We start from the raw sequence: 12,013 nt of genomic DNA, 5'->3' as shown, positions 1-12,013 counted from the left end.
TTTGTGGTATCATCTTGTATGTGTCTGTTTCTGCTTGTATCCACCGTGCATGCCTGTTACGTTGTACAGGGTTTGACCATATGTTGCTCCAGAAGTGTTCCATGTCTGTTACGTTTGGTGGATTGTCTATTTTAATGTGTGTGTTATCTATTGTCTGGTAAAATTTCTTTTGGTTTGTGTTGAATGTTTGGTTTTGTTTCCTTCTATTTTCACTTTTTTGTACCTTCTAAGTCATTTGGCCAATGCTTGTAATTTCTGCTTCTTTTCATCTAATTGCTCTATCGCTTCTTGTTGTGAGATTTTACCTAACCTTTTCCGTTTTTTTTCTGACATTTCATTTCTTATAAATTGTGTTAGCTGTCCGATGTCTTTTCTCAGTTTTTCTATTCTGATCTGTAGCCTGTGTCGCCATGCTGGTTTTGTGGGTTTCTTCTGTGTGTTGGTTGGTTCTGATCTCTGGCTGGTGTGTATATTTAGTGTAGTGAGCGCTCCTATATAAACCAGTAGTTGTAACTCTTCCATAGTTGTGTTTTCATTTATTTTGTTGTGTATGATTGTGTTGATAGTTTTTATTGTTGTTTCGACTTGTGGGTTATTTGGTGGTCTATGCAAGAATGGTTTAATGTCTGTATTTGTGTCTTTGTATTCTATATATGTCAGCTGAAATTTTTCTTCTATATCTAACATGTGTGTCACTTCGTGTTCTATTTGTGCTTGTTCTGGTGGCTGTCTTAAGATTTCGTTTTCCTCTGATTGTTTAATTGATGCGTGTTGTTATTTGTTTGTTTGCTCTGGGATGTTTGAGTCCATAACTGTATTTTCTTCTTCTTCTGATTGCACATTATTTTGTTCCAGTATTTGTTGTACTTGTTGTTTGATGTTTTCTAATTCTGACTGGAGTATCCTGTTATTTTTGATTATTACACGGATCTGATCAGCTAGTCGTTGTTCTGTTAAAAATTTTAATTCTGGGTATGTGGCAATAAAGGTTGTGTATACTTGTGATCTGTATCCAGTTGTGTTGGTTCCTAGGTTTGTTGATTGGTAATAACAGAACATGAGGTGTCGATTAACTTCATCTGACCATCTCATCCTGTGTCTGTTTTCCTTCTAGGAGGTGGAGGTTATTAGTGTTTAACGTCCCGTCGACAACGAGGTCATTAGAGACGGAGCGCAAGCTCGGGTGAGGGAAGGATGGGGAAGGAAATCGGCCGTGCCCTTTCAAAGGAACCATCCCGGCATTTGCCTGAAGCGATTTAGGGAAATCACGGAAAACCTAAATCAGGATGGCCGGAGACGGGATTGAACCGTCGTCCTCCCGAATGCGAGTCCAGTGTGCTAACCACTGCGCCACCTCGCTCGGTTTTCCTTCTAGGCTGGTTGCAGGAAGTATATCCTGCAAAACACCTCTATTTGGATTTAAATCATTTTCCAGCTGGCTAGCAGTGTCATTACCATTGTGGGCGGGCATAGGGTTCAAGCGCCGTCATGGTTGGGGACGACGCTTGTCCGAGGCTTCTTTAGTTCTGTCCTGAACCAAGTAATCACACTAAAAGGGGGGTTAGCCCTATTAGTGGTTTGTTCTTTTCGTCGCCTTTTACGACTGGCAGAACATACCGGAGGCCTATTCTTTTCCCGGGCCTCCACGGGAATTATTATTATTATTATTATTATTATTATTATTGCTGCATTAACTTTAATAATGCAACGTAAAAACCACATTTTATTTTATGCTTCCATTAAGTCTCTACTTCCCCTACGAAATCAGAGACAACGTGAAGTATATATAGGGTATAAACGATTATTGTTTACAGTGTAGCATAGCTATGTAGTGGAAGTCGAAACGAAGAATTTTATACAAGACACTTGTGGTCTATTAAGTTGGGAAACAGCCACCAACAGGTTTACAAGACTACATGAGCTATAGCCCATGCGCGTCACGTGAGACTTTCATGTTCTCTTCTCCAGCTCTCTACACATCGTCATCGATTGTTTCGCAATTGTTGCTTGCATTAGCTAGTTATTTCTTCACTGTTTAATTATTACATGTTTTTCTGTTTGTTGTATCTGCTCGTAACAGGCAACACATCGTCCGTAATTGGCAAACAGTCTGTACTCGAGGCCAGTTTTCCATGCGCCTCCCTATATTATTTCCCTGCAATCAGCCACACAAGGCTACGGTTGGCTAAACAAGAGGTTCTGCAGAATCACAGAAATTACTTCTAAAAGTGTATAAGAATTCTGTAATGAATAAACTCCAGGGGGTAGGCAAGTGCCACCTCTTGGTGCCCTTCATCCTTCAGTCACCTACACTACTAGTTTTCAGTTTTTCATAAGATCCACATACCAAGCATAAATGAACGGTGAACTAGTAAAAATGAATGGATCCCAAAAAAGAACGATCAGCAGTGAACTAGTTCCCAAGGATGAACGAGTTTGCCCATCTCTAATTTGAATCCGATAGTCTGCCAAACACTGGCCCACAATTTAGGGCACAGTAAACTCTTGATTATCCACAATAATCTATAAGGGGCATTGAAAAAGAAACGAGCCGGAGTCTGGAATACGCAGACCGGTGACAAGATGGTAGTACCATGGCATGTGTAACGAGGTGTGGTTCCAACCAGAGCATGGAAGTCCACAGCCTGTCACTAGAAGGCACACGTGCATGTCATGTGACCATACAGAGCTAGCAGCAGCATGGATCAATCATCCAACACTAGTTGCAATGCGAACAGTGACATGGAGGTGTCATCAGAAGAGCAAAGAGGTGGTGTTTGTTTTCTGACAGCGGAAGGAGGAGGAGGAGGAACGGACATACATCAACGAATGTCACAAGTGTACAGCGTACACTGAATGTCCCTTGCAAGGGTCAAGGCATGGCACAAGCACTTCAGGGAAGGACGGGTGTCAACTGATGATGCATGGTCCGGAGCACCACACTGCATTACCGATGACATCATCCAGGTGGTGGATGCACTCATTACCCAGGACCGCCAAGTGACAGTGAAAGCCATAGCCACCGTGGTCAGATTGAGCATCAGAAGTGTTCACACCATCATGAAGGAAGGACTGCACATGTGCAAAGTGTGCGCCCAATGGATGCCCCACAGTCTTCAACCACACCAGGAGGCATGTCAAATGACCCACGCTATGCTCGGGAAGGGAATGCGTTCCTGGCACGAGTGGTGGCTTGAGCCAAGTTATGGTGTCATCACTTCGAACCAGAATCAAAACAACAAAGTCTCCAGTGGAAGCATCCAGGGTTGCAGCACCAAAAAAAAAATGGTACGGCCATCCACACGAGTGCAGTAAAGGTTACACTGATGATGTTCTTTGACCAAGATGGACCCCACTGATTCACTTCCTGCAGCACGGGACAACAGTGAATGCCCAGCGTTACTCGCAAACCTTGACCATCCTTCACCAAGCAATCAAATCAAAATTACCACGCAATCTCACCCATGGGGTCATTCTGCTCCATGACAATGCAAAGCCTCATACGGCCAACACAGTCACGGCACTCCTGCAAAAATTTCAAATGCGAGGTTCTTGATCACTCTCCATACAGTCCAGACCTCTCTCCCAGTGATTACACCATTTCTTGCTCTGAGGGGCAAACAATTCACCTTGGATGACGACATCCAGCGGTACATGCGCAACTGGTTAACATGGTAGCCCCGGGAATTTAATGAGAAAGCTATTCACCGCCTTGCGGCACTGTGGGACAAATGTCTCAACAGCCAGGGTCAATACATCTGTAATTATGCCTCTGGCTTGTTTCTTTTTGAACACCCCTTATACTTTAATCAGCACAATATATGTGAAAATTTGGTACACCACAAGCCAATTTCACATCATCTTACACTACTTTGAAACAAAATACAGTCCAGCACTTGAAATGTTCGTGCAGCACATTGTTTACTGCACTAGTATTGTAACACGAGATTACTACTGCTCAACCACAACCATTCACAGGTTAAAGAAAAATTTTCAGCGGGAAAAAGAAGTGGGAGAAACGGGCCACAAATAATCTGCAAATCAGATAATTCACCTGAGGATAATCAAGAGTTTAATGTAATTGCATGGCCCGTAAATGTACATATCTGATGCTACATAACTCCAGACACCTACCTGATTGAATCTATGCCATGCAGATCTGCTACCTTATCGAGTTCCAACACCCTGCTAAGCAGGTGGTCAAAATGTTTCGGCTCATCAGTGAATCTTTTAGTATTTCATAGGATTAACAGTGACAATGAAAAATTTTATGGCTAAAAATACTTACTGTCTCCGTAAAGTCAGTTTCCTCATACGAATGAGATACTGTGTTATTTTGGTGAATCTCTGCTTACATTTCGTCCTAATGAACCCTGGCCAGTATAACAAGTTCTCTTTTATCTGATGGATTGCTTTCTCATAATTTCTTGAAAGTTTCACTTTCTCCCATGTCTTTTTTGGAAATGCTGATCTATAAGAAAACAAAACATGCTCCAATACATGAATAAACACAATAACAGTCCATTTTTAAAAAAGAATACAAACCTTTCAGCTGTTTTCATGTACAAATAGATAATTCCTTTTTCTTCTCTGACAGTTGCATACTGACTGTTGGCAAGAGGACAGGCTGATCTACTGCACAAACCTGAGACGTTATACTCATTTCTGCAGAATCTCTGAGTCTTGGTACTGCAACAAATTGTAAATCATTTATAACAGAATGGAAACTATGTGTAACATCACGGATGAAGAAGTAGGATAGATAACTGATGCAGATATAAAAAGTGTGGGCTGCAGATATATTTTGCTAGTAGTATCCTTTCCTTTCAAAAGACAAATTAAATATCTTAAGCTGTGTCATTTCTCTAGGAGGTCATAAGATTTTCCTATTTCTTTGCTACAGTATAGAAATTCTTGTTATTCATTTTCATGTAAAGCTTCACTTTCTAGAACACTGAATATAGTTTTTCCATGCCAGTGTGTAATGTGTGAAGAATTTTCTGTTTATAAGTAACTTTTGCTTACAATGCCTGCACCATCTTATAGGGTCTCAGGAACTCCTTACTCCTCTCAAATGCAAGGAAAGAGTGCATAATTTCTCATACAAATTTTTCCATTGCCTGGCTAACACCAATGAAGTACTACAGTGGTTGCTATAACCTACATCCTGAAATAATACACATTCTCCACAGTTCATCCTGATTAGATTTTAACCACTCCATATTCTACACACAAAAGAAAAATCTGGCCCTGTCCCTCAATGCAAAACTTGCCACATGCAGCCTTCAACATTCACCTTATTTGGGTCTGCCACAGTGTAATGCCAAATGACCTGTTTTTTGGCATATTCCAGACGTGGTGTCTGTATATGGGTAATCTTGTCTAATATGGACCATTTGAGAATCTGGGCAGAACTGCCAACTTGCCCATTGAGTAGAAACTGATGCAGAAGGGGAGTGATGCCAAGAGCCTGAAAAACATTGCAAGCAGGGTATTTGACCTGTATATACTAAGCTCAATGTGGCTGAAGACGGGGAGTGGCATGATGTCACTGCACTCAAATCACTGCAGGTGTTGTCATATGTTGGCTTAGTGGTAGGCATGGTTGCCTGGCCAACTCCACAGGACCATGGGGGTTGTTTACTGTGTGTTTCCAATTTCACCAGCTGCCAGTTGTCAAAGTACAGAAGGAGCAAGATCGAGACTATATGGAGGATGATCCAGTACTTCAAATTTGAGTTTCTGGAGTGTTTCAGCAGTGTGGGCAGCAGTATGCGGAAGGGTATTGTTGTGCAACAACACAACACCTTTTGACAGCAATCTTCGGTGTTTGCTTCGAATTGCAGGCTTTAGCCTGGCAGTAAGCATCTCACTGTAACATACACTGTTTATTGTTGTGACCCTTTCCCCATAATGTTCCAGTACTGGACCTTGTGCTTCCCAAAATACGGTAAGCATCCGTTTTCCTGCAGATGGTTGGGTCTTGAACTTTTTCTTGCACGGCGAATTTGGATGTTTCCATCCCATAGTCTGCCGTTTACTCTCCGGCTCATAATGATGGATCTATGTTTTGTCATCAGTAATGATCCTCTCCAAGAAGTTGCTCCCATCATTACCATAGTGATTCAAATGCTTTTTGCAGATGTCCAAGCATGTTTGTTTATGCAACTGTGTGAGTTTTTTGGGACCCATCTTGCACACAAACTTTATGAAACCCCTATCTTTTGTGGATGATTTCATAGGTAGAAAAGTGACTAATTTGCAGACGATGTGCCACTTCATCAATAGTTAATCGTCTGTCCAAGAGAATCATTTAATGTGAACGCTCAATAGTTTCTTCATTTGTGGCGGTAAACGGTCATCCGGCTCATTCATTGTGCGTAACACTTATGTGACCATTTCGGAATTTTTCAATCCATTTATAGACACTCGGTTGTGGCAAAACACTGTTGCCATATTGTACCGAAAGTCTGATGAATTTCGGCCCCTGATATACCTTCCAACCACAAAAAATGTATCACTGAACACTGCTCTTCTTTGGTGCAAATAGATAGCAGAGCAGCCATGATTAACAGCATGGCAGAGCTAATAAAACTAGCTTAGCAGCTTGAAAATTGCAAAGATAAAACAACAAATAAACAAAGCATGTGTCATCAATATAAAATGACAGTACTGCCAAAATAGACAAAAATATAACTAAATAATAATAATTGACTTACCCTCGTACAATTACTGATACTGGTATTAAGACAGCTATTCAAGCAGCAGTTACAGAAATAAATACCCATTTCCTCACAACACTTAACTTCAAAAGTAGGTGAAATAGCAGAAGGAAAAAGTTATTTGGACACACCCAGAAATTCCTGCTATGAAAATCCATTTCAGGATGATACATTTCATGTTGCTCTGAAACATTATGTCTGGAATAAGGCTAGTGGCATATTTGCGTGTTTTGTGAAGGAACATTGTCAGCACTTGCCATAATGTATGATGGGAACAAATGTAGGTGTCAGCTGTTTGTGTTACACAGCCAACGAGAGAGCAAGCAGATGACATGTTTTGGAGTGACACATAAGGATGAAACACTGCTGTAAATAGTGATCAGAAATTTATTGTTCCTTGTTTGAATCATAGCTTTTTGAACTGTACTAGTACCTGCAAACCAAGGACAGTGTCGCAACCCATGATATGTTTGAAGAAGTAGTCAAATATTTCTCTGCTCCTGTGTTCCCACATAACTGATCTGCAAGAGCACAGTACGTGAATAAATGTTTTTAAATTAAATCGAGGGAAAACATACATGGATCAGTGTTTTTTAATTAAATCATGGGAGAAGGTAGGTGGCTCATTGTTTGTTAATATATCGAACCTGCGATTCTATCATTAACAAATATTGATCCTATTACTCACAGTGGCAGCATATGCTGCATGATTCCATCCACACAAATCTTTGATTCTTTAAAAGTCATTTCACCACCACATCTGATACATTTTCATGTCTCTGAAACTAATCCACGAGACATGGACCAACAGGCGATGTCACCGTGCAGAACTAAATCACTTAAATCAATCCACTTCATAACGCTCACTGCCATAATCACAAAGTACTCCTCTAAAAGCTCTTGAATACACAAAACAGCAAACAAGACAATGGTTTCAGTTTCCACTCTAGAAATAAATTGACTCTGTTGTCACCTCTCACTTGTTATGTCAGTCTTACCTTAGTGGCTATGCAAAACTGACACACTGTCAACCTATGAGCAGTAGTTAAGCACAGTCGTGACTGTCCCCGGCCCTGATCTACACTTCAGCCAAGGAAATATGCATACACATGTGCTGCACTAATTTGAAACATACCTTGTTTCATCAACAGTCATATCACAGGGAAGAAGTACATCGAGCCATACCTGATGCTTTTGTGTATACATCTAAAGTCACAAGAAAAATGTTGGTTGCATGAGTGTGCAATGTGTCTTGATGCTGAAGAGATCTCCACTGGAGCATTACACCTTCAGGATACTGACAACGACACAACCTATGCACTGTCAGAAAGAGGAGAGTTGGTAATGCAGACAATGGAGCCAGGAATTTGAGTTAAACAGAAGTTAACCATTGAGTCATGGCAGGATTAGTTTCCCTTCATATCCACAGCATTCTGAGACAAGCCATAGCAGAAGTAAAATCAGCCACAGGCTTCTTTTTGAGTTTGCTGAGAAGTATTCTGTTGCTTAGCAAAATGAAGTTCGAAGTTACCACTTGCAGTCATCAGAAGTGTAAATGTTCACACAAGTTGCTCTTTTCCTTCGAACCTCACACTGTGTTTCTATTAGTGATAACCTCTTTCCTGACTGACATGTATAAAGTGTAATATCCATTACGAGTCCTCAGCTTTGACCAGCAGTGTAAGAAAAGTGCAACAAATACCGTAAACAACCACCAACCCAAATGTTCTACAGATACCTCACAATCAAATTGCCACCTTCCAACCTAACATAAACCTTGGACTAATTTACACAACAGTCTGACGCACAACCAGAATTTTTAACTTCCACATTTGTTGGATTCACCAACAAACAACAAATCTGTGAATACAAACACCAAAAGATGACATCACAGCAGCCATTAACATCGTGGCAGCGGTTAAAGCTGACGACTCATACCGAATATTCCTCTTGCCCCATGACAGAATACATGCAAACTACACTGTCAACAAGACTGAAGAAGTAGCATAGATGGTGCAGCATCACATTTTAAAAACTGGTTTCATGATCTAGGAGAATACCGTTCAGAAAATAAGCCAAGAAAACAGATATTTTCAGCAACTGGACATGGTAAAAATGCTGTGATAGGGTAGGAAGTCTCTGTAAACATCTTGCAACAAAATTTAACTTCCAGAACAAAGCTGTTGATGCCTATAAAAGATGCTATTGGATTTGAACAGACCACAACAAAATTACTACAAACCATAAAACGCTTACTTCACAATAAACATACATTAGGGGAATTCTGTTTACAGAAGAGACAATAGTGTTCCTCTTTGAAGAAAAGTAGTAGAAATTCAGTCAAGTTACTAATGGGTTGCATCTTGGAGTGGCACATATATAACAACCATTCTCCATGCAGTGCAGCCTGTTACTGAGCATGAAAAGCAGTACACCTTAGAAGGCTTGATTCTGAGCAACTTCTTTTCACATTGTGTGTGTGTGTGTGTGTGTGTGTGTGTGTGTGCAGTGTAGTTTCCATTTCTCAAGTGCTGCTCTTATTGGATCATTCTTATTCACATGTAAATTCCACCTGGCTACCCAAGTTCAATGAGAAGCAGATGATAAAAGACACATGAACTCTTTTTAGCAGTGTATTGTTTACATTTACTCAATTGTTTTTGACCTTGAGTGCAGTTAAGCCGAACTCAAGCCTTTCTCACATTTTGTACAGAATAAGATTAGAGTGAACAGAAGCATCCGATTCCACTGGTCTGCTTTGACGTATGACACATCGGTGGTGGTGCATGCGATGTCACTGCGGTGCAGAGCTTTCGAGTTGGTTATGTTTGCAAATGTGTTGTATTTGATGGTGCCTTCTGGTGATTGATGGATGTGGACATGCTGAGTTTAACGTGTGATACTGGGTTCAATTGAGTTTTAGTTATCAATGGTTTGCATTTAGGTAGTTGGTGCAGTAATGTGGCTTGTGGAAGTGTTTTCAGTGGGTTATTAATTTCATTTAAAACCAGATCTGATTAGTTTGTTGTGCGGGTAGCCATTTAATTCTTTTATTTTTTTTTTTCTGTCGGGTATGGATATGACAGTGAAGTTCACAAGTGTATCATTACACTCTGAGATGGTTGACAATATGATGTCTGTCATACAGTTTCTGCACGTTTGGTCTTATTGCTGAATGTTAGGTATCACATCTGTGACAACAACATGTGGTTGACGAGAATTCCAGCAGCTCGAACCATAAACACGTACATTTGGTGTGTGTGTGTGTGTGTGTGTGTGTGTGTGTGTGGGTGGCGTAGCACGTGCAAGTGGCGGTTGACGTGGGTGGCATTGCTGAAAGCTTTTATTGGTAAGTAATTTTTGTTTTGTTTTATTCTATAGTAATTGTGATGTTTTGTGTGTTGAATGGTTATGGTAGGTCAGTTGTACTTTAACTGATGTAGTGAACGTGGGGTATTTCAGTTTTTGAGTTGTTTGGGTTTTCGTTACACTTTTCGGAGTTGTGGTGTTGTGCGATTGATTTTTTGCATCGGTAGCTGCCGTAGATCTATACACGTCTATGGAAATGTTCAGTTCTTGTGGTTGTGTTGGTGTAGCAGAATGCTGTAATTACATTTTTTTTAAATTATTTGTTGGGTTATAATGCAGTGTTTTTCATTGCTGTCAATATAGCTTGTCCCCGCCCCAAACCCCCAATTTTCCGCTGTTGTCCTGTTAGTTTCATTTTACTTTTGGAGTGTTTTTTGACGTGTGTATGTAGTTAAACCATAGTCATTTCGTACATGCTGTAAGTAGCCGTTTCCGCAATATTGACGACATCTTGGGTCAAAGCTGGCAGGGGAATAGAACCCTTCCATAATGCTACATATTGGCCATGCTAACTGTACCTTCTGCAAGTACAATGACCAAATAATTTACCACGCAATTTTTGAAATATTTAGAATGGTTTGAAGAAAAATTTTCAAAGACTCAAAAAATTCTGATACTTTAATTCTTATTAAGAAATATTTCGATATTTTAAGAACCTACGACTCTAGCATCATTGCTGGCAGTTTGTCGAGTTTCCACGTTATTATTTCTCGAGATGGTTAACATCCTATAACTATTGGTATTTTCAATTTGTCGAGTTTCCACGTTATTATTTCTCAAGATGGTTAACATCCTATAACTATTGGTATTTTCAAACAAATTCTTAAGTTTGTAAAAGTTACTTACATCCTTCAGTTCCCCAAATTATAAACGAAAATAAAGCTCAAAAGTGTATGTCTGTTAATCATTTCTTTACATGCCAGTATTGTGAACAATGTTACGACTAAAAATAATTTCATATTACTAACTCTCTTATTTACAAATTTTTATTTTCCTTTCCGTTACGAAATTTTCAGAAATATCCTCATTTATACAAATAAAGAGAAAAAGTAAACATTTAAGCTACAAATGTAACTTCATCTATAATTTTATTAGCAACTTTGAAATAGTGAAAACATGTGACAGACTCATAAATGACCCGTATCATATGATATGAAACTGGCTCTACGATCATGTTTACACCTTTCACTTTAAAATAGTCTACTCGTTTGGACTGAAAAATTATATAAACATAACAGTAAGGCCTGAGTGCGTACGGTAATGTACTTACTTAACTTTGAATGAGCAGAAAGATTTATTTATAACACTCCACACAACCTGGAACAGTGAAAAACCGACAACCAAAGCTTAATTGAACCCAACTGAAGTTATAGATATTTATTATTAAACAGATGACAGTACACATTCATGAACACTTACGTCGTCGTGCTGCATCACGTAAAATACAACACCTGTAAGGGCAGTTTGTCAATGAAATCTGAAGAGACAATTCAAAGCTCACCAATAGCCTACTACACACACGCAGATACAACCCACATGGTTACTAATACTAACACAGTAATATGTCAACACTACGTCAAAGATCATCAAGTTGAACGAAACCACATTTCATGAGAGAAATACACGTTCCCGCGTGCATTGAAAACTTGCACGTGAAAATCTCATCCAACCCCTAAAAAAATTACCGACAGAACTAACGATGAGAAAGTTCAGAAAACCATTTTCATATAAACCGAGCAACTGAAATGCGTTCATCCAGTTAATCGACATGCAGGATAAAATTTGTGCGCAATATACATGTTTTGACTATGAAGGCCGTTTCACACTGATGTTACATCATGTCACCGTCACGTCAGTCACCAGAATGGCACGTCCATTCGCTTACGCCAGTACCAAAGGGTGAAAGTGAGATTTGATTATGA

At 39.8% G+C, this 12,013-nt stretch overlaps 1 protein-coding gene across 1 annotated transcript in view; it reads right to left on the bottom strand.

Annotated features, from left to right (window-relative positions):
- Positions 1 to 11,739, bottom strand: part of LOC126174743 (protein MAK16 homolog) — a 72,010-nt gene extending 60,271 nt beyond the window's left edge. Inside the window, exons 1-4 of the mRNA XM_049921063.1 lie at positions 11,511 to 11,739; positions 11,362 to 11,408; positions 4,546 to 4,689; positions 4,289 to 4,471 (exon numbers count right to left, since the gene is read on the bottom strand). Coding sequence (XP_049777020.1) covers positions 4,289 to 4,471; positions 4,546 to 4,689; positions 11,362 to 11,408; positions 11,511 to 11,525 — 389 coding nt within the window. The 5' untranslated portion in view covers positions 11,526 to 11,739. The remainder of the gene's footprint in view (positions 1 to 4,288; positions 4,472 to 4,545; positions 4,690 to 11,361; positions 11,409 to 11,510) is intronic.
- Positions 11,740 to 12,013: the final 274 nt, after the last annotated feature.

This window comes from Schistocerca cancellata, chromosome 3 (assembly GCF_023864275.1).
Source record: "Schistocerca cancellata isolate TAMUIC-IGC-003103 chromosome 3, iqSchCanc2.1, whole genome shotgun sequence".
NCBI lineage: Eukaryota > Metazoa > Arthropoda > Insecta > Orthoptera > Acrididae > Schistocerca > Schistocerca cancellata.
Note: the sequence above shows the minus strand (reverse complement) of the source record. Positions and strands in the feature narration are given on the sequence as shown.